Source organism: Pyrgilauda ruficollis, unplaced genomic scaffold, assembly GCF_017590135.1.
Source record: "Pyrgilauda ruficollis isolate IOZ18807 unplaced genomic scaffold, ASM1759013v1 scaffold15, whole genome shotgun sequence".
Lineage (NCBI taxonomy): Eukaryota > Metazoa > Chordata > Aves > Passeriformes > Passeridae > Pyrgilauda > Pyrgilauda ruficollis.
Genome location: NW_024513654.1, coordinates 15,729,122 through 15,752,871, shown reverse-complemented (window position 1 = coordinate 15,752,871; position 23,750 = coordinate 15,729,122). Strand labels below are relative to the sequence as shown.

The 23,750-nt window shown below is 38.1% G+C and overlaps 2 protein-coding genes across 3 annotated transcripts in view; one reads left to right on the top strand and one right to left on the bottom strand.

The window, feature by feature from the left end:
* Positions 1-7,794: 7,794 nt before the first annotated feature.
* Positions 7,795-17,906, bottom strand: CEP55 (centrosomal protein 55). Its single transcript, XM_041461458.1, has 8 exons — positions 17,724-17,906; positions 15,644-15,931; positions 13,408-13,452; positions 12,517-12,655; positions 10,277-10,587; positions 9,204-9,275; positions 8,463-8,588; positions 7,795-8,001 (listed from the first exon to the last, which is right to left on the bottom strand). Exons 1-8 carry the CDS (start codon positions 17,904-17,906, stop codon positions 7,795-7,797), a joined length of 1,371 nt encoding a protein of 456 aa, XP_041317392.1.
* Positions 17,907-19,237: 1,331 nt separating this feature from the next.
* The window catches only part of MYOF (myoferlin), a 64,072-nt gene continuing 59,559 nt past the window's right edge, over positions 19,238-23,750 (top strand). The window contains exon 1 of one of the 2 annotated variants that reach the window (XM_041461378.1): positions 19,238-19,573. In XM_041461378.1, the coding sequence (XP_041317312.1) occupies positions 19,486-19,573 (88 nt within the window). In that variant the 5' untranslated portion in view covers positions 19,238-19,485. The remainder of the gene's footprint in view (positions 19,574-23,750) is intronic. The other variant, XM_041461379.1, reaches the window with a different exon arrangement.

The window sequence follows — 23,750 nt, the reverse complement described above, 5'->3', positions numbered from 1 at the left end:
TGGGCACAATTTATGTTAAGGGGATGGGCTATGAAAAGTGAAGACAATAAAAAACTTGGAAAGATTGAGTCTTTTTTCAGTAAGCAACACAAGTGACTGGCAAGTCTCTCAATATAGATACTTTATTTTACATCATCAGAAAAAAAAAAAATCTGCGTCCATATTACAAAAATTTCAGTAAATTTAATAGACCTAGTGATTTTTTATTAGCATTTATGATCAGTGCTTACCATATCTAGCCACAATTTATGTTGGCTCTGCTATGAACTGATTCTTTAAAATGTTTACTGAATCTTGAAATACAGCAACATCTAGTTGCCACAACCTCACAGGCCTGGGACATTTTGCAAGCTGACAGACTAGCCCCAAGGTTCTGGACAGCTGGCAGTAGCAGTGGTGTGGTCAGCTCTAAATAATGGCAGGGATTTGGGAAAGAGCTATTGTTAATAGTCTGGTTGTGCCTGTGTGAAAACTTGGGAGGCATTAACAGGACAGAGGGAGTGGAGGTGAGGCAGCTGGAAATGGTAGCACAGATAAATGCAAATTTTATTATGAATAAAATCTTTAGCCCCTTTGACATTAGTGGAAAGTTAAATTAGAAACTGGTCCTGTCAATTCAGAGTAAAAGTAAACATATTTGAAACAATATAGGGGAAAGGAAACAGGGAGTGAAACATACAAAGCTGCATTATTGAAGAAATTAAGATACTTTTAGTCAGGGAGGAAAGAAATGCCAGAGGACAAGAAGGTTGGAAGATGAGATGATGTGTGGAAGTGTTTGGGTAGATCTTTGATATTCTTTAGAAAGGACCACCTTCAGCTTTGGTCCTTAGGTGTGAGTTACTTGGCATAAACCTGTTGTTTGCTCAGGAGAACTAAAGTAAAGTGCTGCTTTTAGTATGCTGTTAGTGGGTGAACTTCACACTAACCTCTGTACAAAATCCCGTGCCTGGGGACAGCAGAGGTGTGAAGAAACATGCTGGTTTCCATCAGGTTTGACCAAACAAGTGGGGACTCCTTGCAGGAGCAAAAATAGTCTGATTACTCATGGGTCTAATGGATCCATTATCTAAAAGAGTAACTTTCTTTTCCCTCCCATGAGGTACAAAAGTTGTATTTGCTGTTGGGTAGGTCTAATCATAGCAACCATCACAACATGAAATCTGAGGAAGAGAGGAGTTGTAATCCCCCATAGAGCTACTCTGGCTTTACTGTAATAGGTGGATGCTGTGTGTGGTATGTGCACCACGTGCTCATGACAAGGAAGTGATTACCAGAATGCCTGGAAACCTGTTATGATTGCTTAACCTATATATTTTTTTTAACCTATGTTTGCTTTTATGCTCAAACATGGACTCAGCTCAGATTTCATTGCTCTAAGTTAAATGAAAGCTGCAGAGACCTCTGTGGAGGTGCTTTGCCTAACCTAGCAGGGAAAAATCTTGTTTCTTTTTTCATGGGTGTTTTCTTCATCCCTGAAATGAAAGCCCAAGGTTTGGCCTTCTCTGTTTCAGATAAGGGCTGTGTTACCTGATACCATTAGTCAAGCTCTGCTTTTCAGATTGTTCCCCTGGCAACCATGAACTGTCGTGACAGATGGGGATCGATCAGCTTATTTATATCTTGAGCATTAAGAAATATTCCCAGAGAAAGGGACCACTTAGTGGGTGACTCTGGAAGATGGGAGCTCTTGTTCCATTTGGACATGATTTAGTAGAGGTTTTTGCCTTATTTATGCATCTTCTTGCATGTAGATTGGTGTTTTAAGTCTTTGGGTGTATTTTCGTGCACCTCTATCACACTAGGTAAATAGCACTGACTTCTGTAACAGATGTATTGCACATTTAATGTTTGCTAAGTGATGTAAATTCATTTTATTAGAAAGGTTGTCTCTTTGTCTTCACAAGAGGGGTTGCAAGCTTGTAGATGACTCATGCATCTGCACAATAAGATTTTTATCATAAGTTTCAACCAAGGTGAGCTTTCTGTTTTCATTTTTGCTCTTGCATATCACACTACAGCTGTTCTGCTTCTAGATACTATGAATCCTGCACTTAGAAGATGTTATACCATTGTAAGGTATATTTCAAATAGAAGTCTGTTTTGATTTATTTTGTTTTTTAGCAAGTTTTCTAACTGCTCACCCATTTTATACTTTCATATCAGTGAGCCAAAGCACTTACACCAATGTGTGAGGGACAATTTTAAACTTTTAGTGCAAATATAAATGCATCCGTTTGTTTAGATATAGTAGCAAGATCACACATTCCTGTGTCAACTGAAAATAACCAGATGCTTCACTTATCATGTCAAAAATGAATCCCTGTTTCTTCTGAGAAGTCTCATTTTGCTGTGATCAGTCCCCATTAGAAGCTGGCACTCTTCCTGGGGTAAGTGCCAGTGGTGCTGTAGTTTCAAGCTGTAGCAGCAGCATTGCTGACCAAGGCCTCAGCCAAAAGCAGAGCTGCCAATAATACTGTCAGATGTGCCTTCTAATAAAAGCTGGGTCAGCTTCCAGTCATCAAGACCACCAGAAGTTTGCCAGCATCAGCATTGTGGCTTGCAGTGAGGAAGGGATTTCTCTCTGAACCAAGTGCAAATTAAGAACATGATCCACATAACACAGACTTCCTCTGGATGGTCACATTTTCTGTTTTGCTGCATGCTAACCAAGCTTCACCAGAGTGACTCAGCCCCAGCTAAACTCTTACAACTAAATGAGGTTATTTCTTAACGGTCTTAGAAACTCTATTACACTTAGACATCTAGCCCATGGATTTAAGGAGTTTATCTGTGAATATAGAGTATCAGACTGGTTTGTTTGGACATTGCAGGATCTGGTAGAACACTCTTACCAAGGAACTGAGACCCTGTATGAGTTTTTTGCAGAGTTGGATATTAAAGTGCCACTGGATCTTTGCTTAACTTTCAGGTGTGCATAAAGTTACTTCCATTCCTGCTAATGAGCTTTGGTGCAAAGACATCGAAACAAAAGCTGTGGTGAATGTCTGAAGGATTTACAAACTAAACTTGTCACCAGCCTCTCATGCTCAGGAGATGTACTCAGACATTCCCTGAACACTGCTGGGTTGTATGGTGTGCAGAGATCACAGACACCATTGTTTCCTCTCATTGTCAAGAACCCAGTGATTAGAGAATGCTCTTATTTGTGAAGTTTAAGGAGAATCGGCCCTTTTCTTTCCCTGATGTCTCAGAAGAGTAACTTGTTGGGAACAGCCAGGGTTCTCCAGCTCCAAATTGGGATAGCAGCTTTACTTTTAAAAGCCGCATATTTCTGAAGGAAGGTCTACAGTGCCTGTCTGCTGCAAAGATTGTCTATATTGTCAGGCTTCTCCTTAGCTAGCATTAAGCTAGGGTTGGAGAAACAGAAAAATCAATCATAAAAAAGCAATGAAAGTTCAAATAATGCTTTAAATTCTGCTGTAAACCCTTCTGCCTTCCCTAATGTAATGGTGATCATGTTATTTCCCACACTGTTTATGCTTTTCATTATCAGTGGCCATTTGTGATGACTGATAAGATGTGACTTGGAGCTTCCCATAAACTGAGTCTGGAAAGCATGTATGCCTTAATTAGGCTGTAGAGTTTTCTGTCTAGATGCATGAGATAATACTGACCCTATCGAGCTTGTTACATGGACAAAACTATCACTTTCACTGGCACAGTTTTGAATTTATGAGGGAAATTAAACCTGGTTGCACTTCCATCAAGAAGCCAGCCAGATATCACCATGATAAGGTCCCAGGCTTCTTTCTTACAGAATAATTTGAAGCACCTTATCTTGGTCTAGCTTTTTGGAACTATCAATTCAATTTTATACTGATAAAATACTGAAAATTTTGGTTGGTCATAGAGACCACCAAATGAGTTTCTGTCCCTATATGCTGGTGGGGAGCTCTTTGTGGTAGGGGTTTGAGGGGAGTCTCACTTCATGGATACACATCTTATTTGAAGTCTGCTTTTTTTGCACATTTGACATTGGCAATGTTAGAAGATAATTTACATCTGTGACTCCTCTAGAGCAGTTATGTTTCTCACTGGCTGCTTGGCCAGCTTTCTGAATTTTCTTCCTGAAGCAACTTATGGAGGGGAGCCTAAACACCCCAAATACCAAAGGTACAGACACCATGGTGCTGTTTGCTAAAACAATGTGGGAATGCACTTCCCAATAATCAGGAATTAAGTGACATCAAGTTGTGCCTGTGTCATTTATCTTGTTTTTCAGCAGGATAATGATGCATGAGTGCAAGTATTGATTTGAAGCAGTATTTTATGGTATTCTATGTCGGCTTAGTCCAGAAGTTCATACAGATATAGGAACACCAGTAATTTTCTAGTTGAGAAACATGAAAACCGTTTAAACGGTTTTAATGACTTCTGGTACAGTAGCTACTAATTTTGCATGTAGTGAAATAACACTACATGCTACAGAAGATGAAGTCAGTGCAGAACCATTTTGGCTTTTTTTATTTACATCTTATTGTGTATTTTTTTCTTGCAGGTCTTTATGTGCCATTAAAAAAGGGGCTTCAAGGCACTGTGAGAAATCAGTGGTTGTCCCTGAGCCAAGGCAGCTTCGCCTGTCTGGGATGGTTTAGGCAGTTACATAAGCGTCCCCATAAATCTCCAGCGGTGGAGATTTTACAGCCTCTGTAAGCAATATGTTTCACTGCTCATCTACTCCAACCACCAGAAAGATTTTCCTTATCTGTTGCAATTTTGAACATGTTACTCTTTTATTGAGCAGTGGAAGACTTATTTTTTCTTTCCTCTGTATGAAATTGTAATTTTTCATGTTTTTTTCTAGACTGGATAAGCCTGGCTCTTCCATGAATTTGATCAGAAATCTGAAAGACTTCTACTACATTCATATTAGTCTGAATTGTTCTTGAAGTACTCAAGATACTCAAAATCAACATAACCTTCTGAAAGAATGTTATCAAAACTGACACTAAAAGCTACACAAGTAAGTAAAGTATTAGAAGTTGATTCATGGATAAGAAAAATAACAGAACCATCTTTCAGTTTTTATTTCACAAGCAGCTCTTCTTATGGAAAAAAAAAAGTGGAGTTTTAGCTGTCTTTCCAGCCACCCAACATTGCATCAAAACCATTCAATTTGCTTAAAAAGAACAGTGTGAAAGCTAGATTTATAAATAGGCTACTATTGTTAAACCATTGTATTAGTCCCCAAGCTTCCCTAAATCAATAGCTTCAAATAATGCAGTCTTTCTGGTAGGTTGAAATTCAGTTACTTGAAAGGGACATAACAGAAAAAGGCTCCTGAAAATGTAAACCCAAAGTGTTTGAAGTAATGAAAACACTGCTGCTGCTTCCTTCCTTACAAAGAACTATACTTACAGCTAATTAATTCTTACCAGTAAGTTGAGAATTTTTTGTTCTTCTCTTCTCCACATATAACTAAAGAGAGAAGCAGCAGAGGATCTCCTTTGTTAACTTTGAGGGGAAAAAAAAATCTGAGATTTCTTAGCTTCTAAGGAATGGAAAAAAAAGTAGCATTATGATTTGCATACCTTACGAAGTTGGGAGTTTTATAGTATGTTTTAATTACATGTAGGTGATGACAATAGTATTTGTGGGTCTGCTTTCCAAGTAAGTGTTTTACTTCACTGGAATGTCATTTTGGTATTTTGCAACATATACCACAATAATGACCTGTAAAAATTTATCAGCAAGGGTTTTTTTGTGCTTAGGTGTAAAATTCATCAGGTAGGACTAAATCCATTGTTAAAGTTCAGAAATGTGGAATGAACAAAACTTTTTTACCATTGTCAAATTATGAAATTTCCGAGTCTCCCTCTGCAGTACCAGTTTCTAATGTGGAAGTGGCTTATGCTAATTTAAGAAAGCCTCAGAACTACTGAAGAGTTCTGACCTGTAGTAGGCAAACCTATTTCATTTATAATACATAAAAGATAAGGATTTCCTTTTGCAGAAATTATGCTGAGTATGCAGCTGGGAATAGAATACTAGCTGATTAAGGTGTTGTTCAAAGACAAACTTAAACTTTTAAAAGTAGTTTAATTAGAGATTAAAATTATTAGGCTGTAATGAAAAGCATAGTTATCGTGAAGGAAAAGATTTTTTATAATATATGAAATTAAGACAATTTCCCTCATGACAAAACCTTAAGATTCTGAAGCACAATTTCTGTTTTACTCATTAATTTATCATATCTTTGGTCAGAAAATCTGTTGCTAACAATTGAGCAAATTGTCAAATACAAAGATTAGCCTGAGACACAGTCAATGAAATTGATAAGTGGATAGATAATGGCTAATAAAATAAATCTGGCAGAGATATTTCAGATATAAAGATAATACCTTTTAGTATTTTCTATCTCATGAGCACTGGAATTGAGAATAACATCATTTGATACTATCAGTTATTTTCAGTAACTTGGAAAACACCTTCATATTTAAGAATAAGATTTAACCATCAGGGATTAAGGTGAACATTATGGGTAAAAGCACAGTTTTGCAGCAAAGCACAATGGAAAAAGCTGACACCAGCTAGTAATCAGAATCAGCAGGCCAGAGAAAGAGACACCTTGGGTGCCTGTGTGTCCTCAGCAAACCACAAACTTGTAAAATGCTCAAATTTGTTCTTAACTTGAGCATCTTTGTAAAATTTCCCCATTTTAATAATTTCCACAGAAGTAACTTCTTGTTGGGGTTTCACTACATGTGCAAGGAACAAAATGCTCACAACACATTCAAGTTTACAGTAAGTGCTAGAGAAAAATAACACTGCAATTGCAAATCCACTAGGGATTTTTTTTACCAGTTTCTAATTTGTTGCCAGAATTTGTCATTAATTTGTGTTTTGTATAATCCAAAATACAGTGACACTTCAAATACACTGGAGCAATTTGTTAAAAACTGCACATTGGGACATTTGTCAAATCTAAGGTTGAATAACTTGACATTTCCCAACTTTAACCTCTAAAATACAGAAGCAAAACAAGTTTAATTCAGCGTAATTCTATATGCAAAATTAAAAAATGGCCTCTGACATTGTCTGAAATATAAATTTTCTTTGGCACCAAGGAAGTTTTTGTTTGCTAAGAAGTTGTTTTTTCTGAGGTTAAACCTTGGTCAGCATTTTAGTCACCCCTGATGGTGGTTCAGGATAATCAGCTACTTAAGATTAATGGTTTGAACATCAGTCTTAAGCAGCAAAGTTCTAACATGGCCCTCCTGAGTTTTTATGTATCAAGATGTTGATATTCCACATATATATGATATATAACACATGTCTGTATATACTATACACACTACACATATATATGCACACCATGTATAAATAAATATATATATATATATAGTGCACCTACAAGGGCCAAAAATCTTTTGCAGCTATTTTTGTCAGTTAAGGTACAAGCACAATCATAAGGATTCAACAACCAAGAACTGGATATGCCAAAACTAAAATATAGTCTGACACAATAATTATGCTTTTACTACTCTTACATTTAATAGTGCAAAAAGAAAAAAAAAGTCAGTAGTTTACTATTTAAAATATTCCTAACTCGAAAAATATTTCTGTTTGCAACTAGAAAATGCAGTAGCTGTTTTGCAAAAACATGAGGTAAAATACTGAGGCCAAATTATAATGTTAATACTGTTTTTGTGAAACTGAATTATAAAATCAGCAGTTGTTTATACAACTGTAAGAAAAAAGCTTTAAAAGATCTTTTGTCAGGCATATTGGCAGCATATATGAAGCAAAGATAGTAAGTCCATTTGGAGCTCAAGCTGTACAGAAGTCAATGTGTGCTAGTAATTCTCTATGTTGGCTTGTTGGATATAGCACTTTACATCTGGGACACTCGAGAAAACTTTCATCAAGGCAGCTGGAATGTTTCAGGGGGGGACTTCTGTCACATGTGGTCAGCTTCTTGTCAAATACAGCTTGCAAATCTTCTTGTGATTCCATACGTCCAGATTCCCGGAGTTTCTGGAAAAGGAGGAGCTTCACTGTAAGACTGGGGCATGCATGCACTGATCAAACACTGTAGGATAATATAGTAAAGGCTTGATGGCACACAAGCCTTGGGTGTGTTACAGCACTAAGGACTGTGCCTCCTTCACCAGCAACAAGTCTGAGTGGAAGCACATTGCATCTTTGTCATGGTGCAACGGACAAAACTGAGTCACACACTGTGATACAGAATACAGAGCGTTCCCTGCTCAGCACCCTGACTGTTCTGGAGCTCCTGCTGCAGTGCTCCTGCTCCGTGCTTGCTGGAGAGAAAAGCAGTGCCTGCCTGGCTTGCACAGGGCTCTGCGCCTTGGGGAAACAGACATAAAGGATGGAGGGACACTTAGTGTTTGAAACAAGATCCCAAAGCAAGAAGATGCATGTTTATGCAAAATCCCTGAGTGAATTCACCTATGAGCTGCATATTCAGTACATACCAGAGGTTCCAGGCGGGTTATTTTCTCCTTGGCCTTGCGCAGCTCCTTGAGAACATGGCTTAACTCATGCTTCAAGTTCTGGCGATCAAGCTTCCCGTTCTCTAAGTCTGTGGTACACATCTGGATCTGACAGCCCAACAAAGTGAAAATTTGAAGTTAGTATGAACTGGGAAGAATGTTTCCCATTTATATACTTAAAGTCAGTTTTGTTCTGCAATAACATCTTAAAATGGAATTAAAAGGAAAATTTAAATGAAAAATTAGAAATTGCTGTTGCTTTCATTACAGTGAAATTCACACATGCCCAGTTATTAAAATCTCCCTTAGAAGAGGTACAGTTTAAAGTTTTTTTGATTGGAGGGTGTTTCAATTTCAAATAAAGAAAACAGAAAATATGGCAATGCAACTATTTCTATAACTATATTGAGAATATATTATGAAACTTTAATTAGGTGGTTAGTTTTAGGATGTTTCCTGTGCCTTATCTGAGGCTTTACCTGTTGAACAAGTGCTTGTGGAGAAAACAGCATCAGGTTTGATCATACCCTCTTATTGTACAAGGTTACAGATTTTCCTCCTGACACATGTCAAAATTTTTGAAAGCATCAAGAGATTATGTACAGTTCATGCCTAGCATTACTTTATTTGATATACTAATCATTCTTAAACATGAAGTTAGTCTAGAAAGACTTTGTGCCCAACACAGATTAAATACCAGCACTTTAGCACATAATGATGTACCTGTTGTTCCAGCAAAGCTATTCTTGTGTGTTCTGCCTCCTGTCTGAGCAATGATTTACGAAGGAGTTGCACCTACAAGGCAGATGAACACTTGTAACAAACAACTTCCATATACAATAGTTAATAAGCTTAAAAAGAATTCATTTATAATGAGATGGAAGAAAACTCTTGCATTCCAATGCCAACAGAAAATGTATGTCTGTTATGCAAGAACCAAACTCAATTCAAATCACTACTTCCCCAAGGAAAACCCTAGTGAAAAATTATTATTGCACCAAGAAGGGGGAATGCAGGATGATGTTATTGTCAAAAAAAAAGAAACCAAAAATGGAAGCCTCCTAGGTGATTGCCAGGATGCTGACAAAAATATACTCACAAAACCTATGTTTGCACTAACATAATATGATGTTAATAAAAACAAACAATGCCCTTTTTTTTAATATAAGAGAACAAGTTTAAGGGTGAGAAAGTACTATATTATAGTCATTAAGTAAATGCATACATTAAAATACCCTCTGCTTTCAGCATGTATCAACTTTTATGACAATACTGTTGTTCAGCTTCAAAAAATAAAATAAAATAAAATAAAATAAACATATTTTAATCATTATTAACCAATGAGAAGCAGTCTGTCTGTAGAGAGTTTAAGGGTTGTTTTGCTTTTGGCCTACTTTGGTGTCTAGTAAATTTTATTCTCATATTTCAAATATCAGTTGTATTTTAGCAGCCAGGTGGCAGCAAATATTAGTGTTATTCCATAGTTATGAGCACCTGATAAAATGTTGGGGTTCTTTTGCTTTCTTATTCTCATTTACTATTAGTCTCAAGGATGAACTATATTAGAATCAATTCAGTATTTTGTCCCTTCTATTTTGTGTCCCTTAAGACTAGAGAAATAAATGAACAAAGAAGTTTCTTCTTTAAACAATTCAGTGTTAACCACAAGGACATGAGTCTAGATCTATGTGAAGAACAGTTATCAGAGAGAGGGATGGTCCATCTGATTAGCTATGAATTTTCATCTATCTTGGTTCTTTGCTAATGATCTCAAACCTCCAAATCCATCCACTTACCTGACATAAAAGATCTTCAGACTTTTCTTTTTCTTCTCGGAGCTGTTCTTTGATAGTTTCATTTTCCTGTTTTAGTCTTTGTGCTTTCTCTTTCATTTTATTTTCATTTTCTCGAGTCTTCATTTCAGCAACCCGTTGTGACTGCAGTAAGGCATTTAAACTCATCATTTCCCCTTGTGTTTCTTCATATGTCTTTTTAAGTTCGTTCAGTTCAGATCTCAGCTGGGTTATAGTGCGTCTTTCTGTCTCAGGATGACCCTCAGTTAGAAACAGCTGGTCACAGTATTCTTGCCTTTCCTCCTGTAGATGACCTTAATGAGTCAGAAATAATTGAGTTAGTAATGTGAAAAAAAAAAACCACTTAAAAATCAGAGCACTGAATCTTTAACAGCATTTTAAGGCTTATTAATAGAAATTGAAATAGTAGGCTATTGCACAGCTCAGATTAGAACCAAACTTTGGTTGAAACAGCTTTCAGTATTGAAAATACATTAAGTCTCCTTACCAATATACTTACTGGAAAACACAGTTCTTCTAAGGCCTCATGCATCATACTGACACATGGGAATCTGACAGAAAACCACTGGATTCCTACTTCTATTTTTAGGCTCTTTAGCCATGCTGCTGACATTACTCGCTCCCCAGAGATACCTTTGGGGATGGGATAGATTCAGCCTTTTTGACCAAAGCCAGACCTTCCACTGTCTTTTGCAGACCATCTTTTCCAAACAGTATGCCATAATTTACTTCTAAATAGTAAATAGAAAGGACCATGACAGTTCTTTTGATTAAAAATGCTTACTTCTTGGGTAGCAACTATTACTTAAACCAAGGTCAGAAAATTTCTGCTTGTTGACCCAAGAAAAGTTTAATAAGTAGGAAAAAATTAAGAGACAGACTGCAAAAATTCAGGAGAAGTACAAAATATATGCAGAAGCAGAATGAGGGATGCAGAATTTCATGGGCTTTGCTGATTTTTGGCACTGTAAGTTTTGTGACTTTGATACCTTTCCTATTGAAGACTTACCCTAATTATTCAAAGTGTAATTTACTAGGGAGAGTTTCCTGCTTGAATGTTCTCCCTTCCCTCAGCTATGAACTAAGCCCTATCTTCTCATTAGCAAAACTCCTTTATAGGGCAGCGACACCCTCAGAGAAAGGCCAAGTTTTTGCCCAGAAAAGGTTTTCGTATATATACTTTCAACTTGTATAGCTAGGTTCTTAGAAACTTGGATTTCTGCTACTGCCTAGCTGCTTGAAGAGAGGAACTTTCTTACACCCTGACTTTAAGTCTCCTGGTTGCTCTTGTGGCAAAGCTTTGACTGCAGTAACTCTGTGGAACATTTAGAGGGAGGCTGAGTCTGCCTCCCTCTAAAAATACTGTTCATAGATTTCTGAACAGCACCGAAACAAGATTATGATGATATTTCACTGTTCTCCAGAAAGATTCAAACAGCAATACAGAAACGAAGCCACTGTCCATGAATTATTAATGGCAAGTGTGTGGGTATATTCCTACTCCACATGATGCTAGTTCTGTTTAGTGAATTTACCTTGCAGGTAAATTGCAGTTGCAGCATGTATGAAATCAATAATTTGGTAATAAGAAAAGCAAGTCAATACCTTCTGGTTCTTCTGCTTAATATGATTTTAATTTTATTAATACTGAGAGGGTGTGCCTTATTGAGGAACTGCACAGCAAGGAAGTGAGCTGGAGGTGGCCAGATCCTTATTGTGAAACACTGCTTTGGAGAGGTGCCAAAACCTATCACAGGTTTTCTTGCCCTGTAACAACTGTCAGGTGAGTAAAGAACATGGCAATCTTGAGTCATTTTTATAATATTTATTTTGAAAAAAGTAAATTTAAAAAAATCTGATCCACACCTAGCTAATAAATCCTTAATGCTTCCATTATGTCTACTGAAAGTGTACTTTGAAGGATGGGAGACATACATCTATTTGCCTCAACACTTTCCACAAACAGAGAGGTTGCTAATAGAGTGTCAAGGCTGTTAAAACCATCTTTGAAGTGGATAAGAACAGGAAGTACTCTTGGTCAAGTAACATAGCTAGATAACAGGAAGCAGAGGAATATTATTTAACCAAGTTTTACCATTAAGCAGCCAAAGCATTGAGAACAAAGTCTTGATTTTAAGTGTGCTATAATTTGTTTTAAAAAAATTTTTTCTATAGATAATTATGGTTTGGGTCACTTGTGGGGGTAAAAATGAAGTTGATACCTTCTGAATTTGATTTAGATTCTTGCTGGCTAGCCATTTCTGCCTTCTGTTCAAGTTCAAAGATCCTTCCAAGCAGTCCCCTGACATATGCTTCCCGTTGCTGGTCATACAGTAGCCACTGCTGATTTTTCTCCAGAGCCTTCATAAAAAGAAACAGAAGAACAACAAAAAAGTCTCTGGTAATTAATCAGCTTTTAAAAGTATTTTCTTATGTCTTCAAAACATTAGAAGTTATTAAAGATAAACTAGATAAGTCTGCTGCAAATTGTAGTAATCTATACAAAAAATAAATAAATCCATTTTCGTTTGGAAAGTTAATTCAGGTTGCTGAGCATAAGCTAAAACTGCATAAATGGGAAAATTACTTAAAGAACAAAGGCTTTAATGAGTCATGCCTAGATTATGAAGAATTAACTTTTCAATCTCAAATATAAAATAAAATATAAAATAACAGACCCTGAAAATGAAATAAAAAACTGTATCATTGCAATTTAATTTGTAAGAACAAGGACATGGATTTTTTAGCTGCTTGGCTCATAGAATTTTTCATTTTGGAAGGGACCTCAGGAGGTTTCCAATCCAACCTCATGCTACCCCAGGCAGTGTCAGGTTCCTAGAGGCTTCTGAGTTCTCAGCAACAGCAACCATTTTATTCTGATGTTCCAAGCAAGGTCTTTGAAAGATAATGGAAATCTTAATTTTTCTTTTGCAAGTTTTTCTGGTTTTAAATTTAAATTATTGCCTTGTCACAAAATAATTTTAGGGATTATATTTTAGAGAGAAACATACCCTCTGAGGTCCCATACTACCCCAAAATGTACATGAAGATAATTTACATTCTTCTGCAGCTCAAGACAGATGGTATGTGCTTGAAATTTACAGGAAACTTACATCTTTCAATTGTCTTTCAACTTCAGTGCTGTTTGTTGCAGCTTCCTGCGGACAAAGAACAACTTGTTAGTGTTGTTTAAAACAGATGTCTGAAACAGCAAAGCTGCTCCTGTACAGCTATTAATCTCACATAAATAGCAGAAGAATATTTTAAAAATTAAATCAGATGCATTTAAAAATTAAAAGAGATGTGCCTTTTGTGTTTAAATATCTTTATAGCTGGTTGCTGGAATTTTTTGAAGGATCCAAGTTATGTAAAAAGCCATTTCAGATATTTAAAATAGACTCTTCTGCAAAATATGGGACAAAGATTTACATGGAATTTATTCCATAAGTCTGAAATTCATAGTTACCTTTAAACATTTCCTAAGGAAACCATAATGTATTTTCTGCTGAACTGCTGTCTTGGAAGTCCTGAAGGGTGTTCCACAAAGAGGTTTTGAAAAATGAAGATATTTAAGGGTATTATTTAAGTACACAAGGAGAGGTAAATGTTTCTTCTATTTTTGTATCCTCATACATTTGACAATGACCCAGACATACAGGAGAAGTTGAGGAAAGCCAGAGACCTCCATGCTTCCCTGGGATAACAGGAAGACTGTGAACATCTGGGAAATCATGCAGACCTGTCTGCAAGCACAAGGACAAATTGCCTGATTTCCTGAGCCTGATCCCCAGTACAGTGGGTATCACTTATGTACATCTATGAGTAGGGGACTTCTGGAGTTACAGGCATGTTTCTCCCACATGTAAATGTAAATTCTCTGCAGGATACAAAGTGGTTGTGAAATTGTGTAGGTATAAGTCAGAGGGAACTTCAGTGAGAAAAAAAATGTACATTACTACACAAATCCAAACTATATTTTTTCCCAACATATTTCTATGGATCTTGGAATATGATTTACAACAGAATTTATAGCTGAAAAATACAGAACTTTGAATATAATTATTAAACTTAAACACTTCCTAAGAAAAATAGGATTTAGAGACACTGAACTTTTTTCTAGGAACATCAGAGTCCTGCCTCAGTAAAAACTTTCTTAAAATTGTGTCATAAAGCTGTTGTTTCCATTTCAGAGCTAGTATGCCACCTAGCAGTTTCAAGTAGCATTGCTAGACTTGTTTTCAAGTTTTCCAAGTAAAACATCACTGTCCTCTGTTGATAAATCAGTCACAATTTTAAAAGAAAACTATGGTTTTAAAGTAATAAATATTTTGGTGGTTTGTTGACAAAAATATTATGAAAACCTGTTGACTTAATACACATTTTAACACCTCTAATGAAGTTCAAAGTGTGTTGAAATTTAAAATAAATACATTACATTTAAAGTGGTATTTCTCAATAAACTGCATTATTAGAAGTACTATATATACATGTGCTACCATTCAAAAGTAGTAGATGAAGATATTCTGTTATGTATTTGGCTATAGCAGAATTTCTAGAAATTGCTCAACTCCCGTGCGGAGTGGAGGGAACCAGCACCATCTGCAGGTCAAAAGCTGGAAAAGAAAGACTTACAGCCTCCTATTTTTAGGCACCTGTACCTAAACAACTTCCCTGTGCCACTCATAGAGCTACTACTGCATTTTCCAAAGAACATTAGAATGGGGCAGGGTGGAAAAACAACTGTAGAACCCTAAATGGACTTGTAAACCCTTATTTGAAACTCATTATTAAACTTGAAACTCATTATTCCTGTCCTATCCTGTGCCACATTGAAGAATTTACCATGTGTAATGCCACAGAAAGTAAAGACAATTAATTTTAACAACTGAGACAAATGAAGATTCATAAGAGCAGAGAGAAGAAAGATAATCTCATGACTGAAGCTGAATTAGGCAAGGAGCTTAGTTTGTCTTTATTAGTGCCCCATGTCTCTTATCACTGCTGCATTCTCACTCTGTCTAATCACTGAGCACACAAATCTGAGAAGGGCACAGTGCCTGCCTAAGCAACAGTGGATCATCCCAGTAGTATCACAGGTCACACTACCTGTGTGTGACCTTGAACACGGAGCCTTGCAATACAGCAGGAGAGAATTCCCTCCCCAGCTGTGCTGCCTGAAGTGTGCTCTCTGACTGCTCCTCATTTAGAGTTCAATCTGGACACCATCTCGCTTCATACAAAAATATTTCAGCATGCAACACAGCTTGTATGAAAATTCATAAACCATCCTATTGGTGCTTAGTAGGCACCAATTCCAATTTGCAATTGCAATACTTCTTCAGTGCTTACCTGGGATACCTGAGAAGTACTACTGGCTTCGTTCTCAAGATCAGAGCATTTTGCCATGACTGCAGATAAATCACATTTTAACCTGTTAATTTCTTCTGATAGAGAACAAAGTAACTGTTCTCTCCTTTCTGCTTCCTTTGTTTTTTCCTCTAGTTGATTTTGTAGTAAGGACACTTCACTGTTCTTGGTTTTGGACCGAAGCTTGTCTTTCAGGTTTTGGATTTCTCTGTCCTTCTCTCCCAGAAGATGGTTGTATTTTTCTTTTTCTTTCTCAAGCAAAAGTATTTTCTAAATGAAACAGAATAAAAAAAGAGTACGTTTTAGTCTATGCATCAAATGCATTAGCAAGTTTACAGTAGTTTGAGATTATCTGAGCAGCACGGTCTAGTGGAAAGTGTTAGAACTAGGGGATCTTTAAGGTCTCTTCCTACCCAACCCATTCTATGACCTTATGATTCTATGATAAGAATATCTCACTTTCCAAGATCTCTCTTAGCCTTTAATTAGCTGAGAAAATTACTTTTAACTCAAAGAAGACAATACTGGAGTGATCATCTGAAATATATCAAGTGATAGTAAAACCAGTCTGAAATAGATGAAACAAGGAGAGAATGCAAAGAACCAAGTTTCACAGGCTTGGTAGGTGCTCAGTTTTGAATAATCACAACATTACATGACCCTCAAACAAAAGTAGTACAAGAACTCCAAAACACTTCCAGCAAAGAGGTTGGTGCTACATTTCTTAGTATATTTCTTAGCATATTTGGTAGCTTTTGGGACGCAGCAGAGCCTTCTTGCAAACTGCTACTGTCACAGAAGAGTTATAATAAAGCATTCAGGAGAAGGATCCTGTTTTCCATGTTATCTGGCCCTGTAGTTTCAAAATGTGTTTTAGTAGATATTTTCAACATGCACTCTCTTTCCAGTAGGCCTCCAGCACAGGTAATCATTACCCACAATTAGTACTGCATTTGGTGCAATGGGGCTCTGCATGAGCTTCAGATGTGATAGCATTTAATTCTGCTGAGGCTGACATTGAAATCCTGCATATTGACATCAAGTCATTAGAAAAAGAAACAGAAACCAAGTGATTTTGAGGGAGCCTCAATCAGGGAGTGGTTAAACACCACTGCTCACTAAAATTAAAGTAGTGACACCAAAGAGTATCCAGTGTATCAAACACAGCGGTGATTTTGCACCTATTTTTCCTAGTTTATAGGAAACTAGTATAAAGTAACCAACACTGAGCCAACAGCAAACACCAACAGACTCAGCAAATACACTAAGGAATCTAGCCAAAACTTCATCAGCTGCCCAGCCATAGCTCATCCTTGGCTTAAGACTTCTCAACTGATGTTGTGGCACAGAAACATGACAAGCCCTTTCATTAAAAAGAGTGGCCTAGAAATATTAGTATGCCTAGTCCACATTAGTTGTATCCTTTTCTAGAGTCCAGCTAAAGTTTCCCTGTCCTTCTGGGAATCCTGACAGGCTGCAACTAGGTCACCTATTAAGTCTTGAACTTCTCTCTCTGCAACCACAGGTTTACCTCGAGGGGAACAGTCATATAGATGTACAGATGCTTCAATACCTTGTTGTGTCTTAGTTTCTGCTCTTTAGCTGCAATGGAAGAATAATGTAACGACCCAATTACAGTTTCATTTACCCATAGCTGAGTGGCAGCTTGACAATTCAATTCAAACAAACACTCTGCACTTTTTGGCATGTTCTTAACCAAGTGTTTTCAAACGTTAAACTCTTTGCAGGAAGTGGTTAAAATACTTCTCTGAGACGCGTTCTATTGGACACATGAGGACAGCTCTTAATGGGCTAACGGGCACCTCTGGCCTCAAGTCTTTGTATTTACCAGCCTTGTCAGATGAGTGTGATTTTATTAGCTCTGCTGTCATTGAAAAATATCTGAGAATGAAGGTGTGAAACTAATAGTTTGTCTGGACTGTCTAACACTCCTAAACCAGTTGTGACATCAAAAGTTTTGAGAGGAAAGGTGGGGCTCCCGAGGCCGAGTGCCGTATCCGCGGGACCCGGCCGGCGCTGGCTCGGGGAGAGCCCGGCTCACCTGCAGGAGCTCGCTCCGCTCCGGGTCCGGCACTTTGCCTTTGCCTGTGGCCACTTCCTCCATGGACTTCCGCGGGGCAGCGCCCTCCCGCTTACCCTTCTCGAGCCCACCGTCAGCTCTGGAGCTGCCCAACTTCAGGCCCCCCTTGCCAATAATTCGATCTATGGCGGTCTTGGCGTTCATCTTTAGGCGCCTGTACAAACCGAACGAGGCGCTACGGAACAGCGATCACTTCTAGCGGGCAGGACAAGGCTTCCGACAGCTGGAGGCGAGCGCAGGCGGCGCGGCCCTTCCCGGATCCCGCGGGGCTCAGAGGGGCCGCGAGTCACGGTGCGGGGCGCGGCCCGGTGAGGGGACGCGGCCCGGTGCGGGGCACGGCCCGGCGGCGGCTCTGTCCGGCCCCGGCCCGTGCCGCTTCCGGGAGTTTGAATCCCGCGGCTCCGGGCCGTCACTTCCGGGGTTTCCGGATGGTGCCCGCGGGGCGGCGGCGGCAGGGGCGGTGTCCCCTCGTGTCACCGCCCTCTCGTGTCTCCGCCCGGCCGGTGCTGTCCCTGCCCGGGGCTCCCCGCCGCCTGTGAGCGGCGGTGCTTGGCCAGCAGCGGGTGCCGGCGGGTGGAGCTCGGGTCGAGTCTGCAGGGCCTCCTCAGTGCTGTCTCTGACGTGTCTGTGTCCTCGTTCCTCCCTGAACACGTAGGGTTTTTCTTCAGAAATCCTCTCCATCTACCCCAAACGTAATAATTGTAGAAATTACAACGTAAACTAGGATAGGTCTCATGTGACCGTGTAAACACCAGGCTGAACTGCTCTCACTTGCTCCCTCGTGCTGGCTTTCCCTCTCCTCTCTCCTTGGGGACGCGGGGACACGTGTGGCAGTGGCAGCGGGAACCTCCCGGGTTTTTGCTTCTGCTCACAGCTGAGAAGAACTAACTGAGCACAGGGGAGCTCAGAGCTCTTGTGCTTGTCATGTAAGTGCTCCCCCGTTCATGTTACCGCAGTGTTTGTGCACGTGTTTAAGACAAAACATTCATATGCCTCTATAAAGAGAGTCTTGTCACTTTTAATTTCTTTTTTTGCACGCATTTCCTTGATACTTTTTAATTTTTAGTCATGGATACAGATTTCGATAATTCTACTATTAATCTACTATCTCCGGGATGTTCCATGAGGAAGCTGCAGTGTCGTTCCGGAATACAACAGGAGGGGGAGGACTTGCACTGTTTTTTGGGATCATCGCCAGTTTCTGACTGGGCTGGCACGGAGAAAAACCAAAAGCATTTGCGAGCGATGAAGTTCTAAAAATACGGGGGCGGGGGGTGGGGGAAATAAGCCATTGTGGAATTTCATACCTTGGTATACCGAGAGGCAGATGTAGTTTAGATCGAGTTCTAGAGTCGTGCTTAATGTTCCTGTCGCTTAACGCTTATTCTAGCCTTGGTTTCTGACCAGAGATGTATCAGTTTAAGAGTAAAAGCAGCAGCCAGAAACCTGAGTTTTTGCAGTGTGCCTTTCTTTGCAGGATTTCACTAGCGAGAGCTCTTTCTGTGCAGCATGACAGAAGCTGGTGTCAATTTACAGGAGTGGTTTTTTTCCCGGGGCTTTGAGCAGCTAGTCCGTCATAGATCCACCCATAGACCTCCTTTGCTGTAAACCAGTAATTCCCTGCCTCCTCTTCCTGCTAGCATTTCAGTCCAGAAGTTAAGGACTGTGAAACTGAAGATTTAATTCTTTCGGTATTAGTCAACATTTAGACAAAAAGGAAACAATGCTTCGGGTGATTGTGGAATCTGCTACCAATATCCCTAAAACCAAGTTTGGGAAACCAGATCCTATCGTTTCTGTTATTTTTAAAGGTAAGCAAAACTGTCATAAATGTAGCCAGGGAAGAAGTTTTGTAAAGGATAGTGCCCTTTGTAAGTATCTGAAAATCTGGGAAATCGTGTTTTCCTGGAATTACATCTAATGTAATTTTGGGGAAGACTTTTTAATTAGAGACAGGAGTTACCTGAATGAAGTTTGAATTGGGTGGAGTGCATTGGTCTGTTCTGAGCAGCTGTGCTTCTGTTTCAGGATCCACATTTTACAAGTTTTTCCAAAGGATTAACCTGTTGCTTTAAAAACAAATCTAATTGAATAAATGAACCCACTTTTAATTCTGATATTGAAGATTACCTTGTTTTCCATCTGAAAAATCATTCCTGTCTTGATTACTTTGAACAGGCATTGCTCACTGTCACACACATACAATAAAAATGTGATTTATTGTTGTTACAAGTAGTATACTGAAAAGCAGTAGTACTATTTCGGAAGGCGTTTGATTTTGTTTTAGTTTGGTTTGGAGGAGGTTTTTTTTGTTTTGTTTTCTTTTTTTGGTTTTTTTTTTGGTTTTTTTGGTTGCTTTTGGTTTTGTTTTTTTTTCACAAACGGAATCGCACATCAAAATTTTGCCTGTTGAGATTATTTAATTACAAGATTTTGGAAGGAAACTGTATTTTTCACTTTCATTGCTCATCAGTTATATATATGGGAGAAGGAGAAGACTATGATAAAATTAGCATTTCTATGTAAAGCTAAGTATGTTTTAGAGTGTACTTTACCTGTTGCCAACATTACCTCACTTGGCTGTACTAGAGGAACTTGATTTCTAGTATTCATTTATTTTTAAGGTGCCAAAACCTTTAAGCAATTTTGGATCATGTAATACATCAAACCAAACTGTGACAAACAGGTATCTTATCTCCTGGTGACCTGGTTTCCTAACTGTGCACTGAAATCCAGATGGTATTTTAAAGTGTGAAAAATCTTTGCATGAGTTTGTCACCTTTAGAAACCAAATCTGAAATCATGACAGCTGTAGGCTGAAAAAGGACGAGGCACTGCACATGCAGAATCTTAACTTTCAAAGTAACAAGTTTTCAGATACATTTATTTCAGCATCAGAAAGATGTGAAATCATTCAATTTCCTTTAGTTTCCTCCTTTTTTTCAAGTTTGTTTTTTTTTTTTTTTTTTTTTTTTTTTTTTTTTTTTTTTTACCACCCTGTGTGTTAGAACAAGTGGCAGAGCTTGTCTCAGTAGCTTTTGGAACTTCATAATTCTTAAAATATGATTTTACTTGCCCTGAAAAAGTGAATATACTGTCATTTCTCTGGTTTGTTTCACATTCTGCTACTTCTTAAGTATCCATTTTCTCTTTCCAGTTCCTTGTCTCTCTTTGCTTTCCTGCCAGTTTTGCCTTTCTGTGTTGCCTCTGTTCCTGCAGTTTCAGACTCCAGAGGTGGTTTATGCCTTCCCTTCTTTATGCTTAAGTGTCTGTTTAATCCCCTCCTTGTAAACTTTTCTTCTGTGTGCTCTAATGCAGTTCACTTTTGCCTAGTAAATAGAAGTTACAGATTTTTTTTCTTCATGCTTGATTTGTTTTTCAGTCCTTCAGTTATACAAACACAGGAATTGGACAACAGAATGAAAGGAATGAGTTTCTATTTATCCTTTATGTACTAGAATTGGGATTTTTAATGTTCCCAAACATGCTTAACCAGTATCAGCTTCATAATTGCGACACATTTTTAGTGGGATATTTAATTTCTCATTATCCTGCCACTTCTATTTATGTGATTTTACTACATACCAACAGCCTGATTTTTTGCTTCCTGTCCAGAGTGATTCAAATGGGACAGAAAATACCAGGCTTTTACCAGCTATTAAGCAGCTCTGATTTAATTTGTAAGTGGAGTGCCTGGTTGCCAAGTGCAAGGACAGAGTCATATCTAAAATATGTTTGACTTCTAGCTGTTTGTGTTTATAGATTTTTTTATATACACTGCTGGTTCCCCCCTCACCCTGTTAATGTGTAGAGATAGGAAACCAGTCTTATTTTGGGAAGAATATGTCAAAGGCCATTAATCTTTAACTTTAGTCCCTACCCAGTGAAAATCCTGGGGGACATAAAAAGCACATTTGGGAGTGCTTGTTCTAGACTGGGAAATACTTTGGCATTTGCAGGACTATGGCCATGGTCGTGCAGGACATTTTCATGTTCTTGTTTGACTCTGGAGTAGTCTTGGTGAAGTCTTAGTGAACAGCACTCATTTGACAGAAAATTGCTGTGCAAGTTTGCTTTTCATTAGAACAGTATTTGGTCAAATTTTAATTTACAGGGCCTTTGCTGATGTCAGGTTCAATAAATTTAAACCTCCCATGGAAACACAGTCTTTCAGTCTCAGACCTTTACAGCCATGTTGTGAAGAGAAAACTCATGGTCCTGCAACTGTTAGTATGAAAGGTCTGCAAATGTTTTATATGTTAAGACATGCTAGTTAATATGTTTCATCTATGAATAGAATAGATTTCATCCCGTTTTTTTAATTGAGCGGTTACAGACTAGGCAGTTAATATAATTGTTACAGTGATCTATATTAGCTGCATATTAGGAGGAAATAGGCAGCTGTTTCAGTTCTGATATAGCAGAGGAGTTTTGTGCAAGCATTTCCCTTTTTTTTTTTAACACATTTACGTCCAGTCCAATGGGATGGAGCTTTTATTTACTTTAAGAAAAGCTCACAGTTCAAAGAGAACTACACCCTGAGAGTAAACGAATATCGCTGTCTGGAACTGGGTGCTGTTCTTGCAGAATTCTGAGTTTTTCACTCAACATGAGACAATTCATTGGTCAAATTAATATAAAAAACTGTTGCCACTTGCTAAATTAGCACTAGGTGATGATGATTGAATCAGTATAATCATTTTGGTTTGTTAGATTCTCGTCTCAGTGTGTAAAAATTTATTCAATTGCTTGTATGTGCAGTCAATGCTAGGATATTTAGTGTTTTGATCATTTGTTTTGGCTGCCTCATTCCACTTTATACAGTAAAAATGAAGGTAAAATGGCATTTAATTTGATTAATCCAACTTGATTCCATTTGTGCTTAATCTAAGAGCTTTTCAGCAGGCCTGCAGGCCTGTGATAGTTCAAAGCTATTTTCGTTTATATTTCAGTGTGTGGAAGAAAATAGTTTTAGAGTGTAATTATTCACTGGATTTAAATTTTCTGTTTTGCAGAGAGTTAAATTTTCTAAATTTAATTTCCAGGGTTTTGGAGGTCTGCCCATTTGATCCTGCAGTTGCTGCCATCATACAGTCTTAATTCTCCTTTGACAAAAGTTTTATGAGATACTTAGTTAACTGAAATGTGATACTGTCTTAAATCTTAGACTTAGGACTGTTGTAAAAGATAATGTTTGCTTCTGCTATTCCCCACCTGCTCATGTTGATGAAAATGCTAGTTATAATAGAAAAAAAATTAAGATGGAAACATTAAGTGTTTTGCTATGCTGTGATCTTTTTAATGATCAACAGTTGTTTAAACAGCTCATCTTAATTTTTTTTGGACTGAGCAATTAAATTCTTATTACAGTCATTTCCACCTGAGAATATTAACTAGCATGTTATAATATAAGGCAGTATGGTGCCTCCATCAAGATAAAGCAAATAGTGATTTCTTCTACAGTACCACAGTTACTGTAGTTAGTTTTTAAAGAAACTAGTATAGAGTGTTTTATCTGTATCCACTATAATTTCTTATTTCAAGGTAGGGCCACACAAAAAATGGTGACTGGCCCTATTGCACAACTTATCCTGATGTGGTTTAGTCTTGGTTGCTATAGCTGCAATCATTACCAGCAGAGGAAAACAGCCTGAGGAGCTGAGACTTTTGTGGGCTCCTGGAATTACTGAGCAATCCACCTCACCCAGCTTGGCAACGGGGGTTTTTGATTGGAAGAAGAAAGCGCTTTGCCAAGAGCTTAAAAACAAATACCACCACCACCACCCAGTGCATTAAAATACCGATAAAAGTGTAATAAAAAGGAAGTCAGTAAAGAGACGGGAGTATATGCAAAGTATTTCCTTGAGGAATGAGAATGTTGTACTCTGACTAAAATTACAACTAAAACCCAAGCTGTGCTTCCCAGTGTTTTTTCATCCAGCTTTCACACAGATGCATAACAGAAACATGTTTGTTTTTTTTTTTTTC

Coding starts and splice junctions, on each gene's coding strand:
- CEP55 (XM_041461458.1), bottom strand. CDS start 17,906: ATGAACGCCAAGACCGCCATAGATCGAATTATTGGCAAGGGGGGCCTG. Junction 10,588..12,516: donor ATCTAAATCAAATTCAGAAG/GTATCAACTTCA, acceptor TGACTCATTAAG/GTCATCTACAGGAGGAAAGG. Junction 9,276..10,276: donor CTGAAGATCTTTTATGTCAG/GTAAGTGGATGG, acceptor TCTGCCTTGTAG/GTGCAACTCCTTCGTAAATC.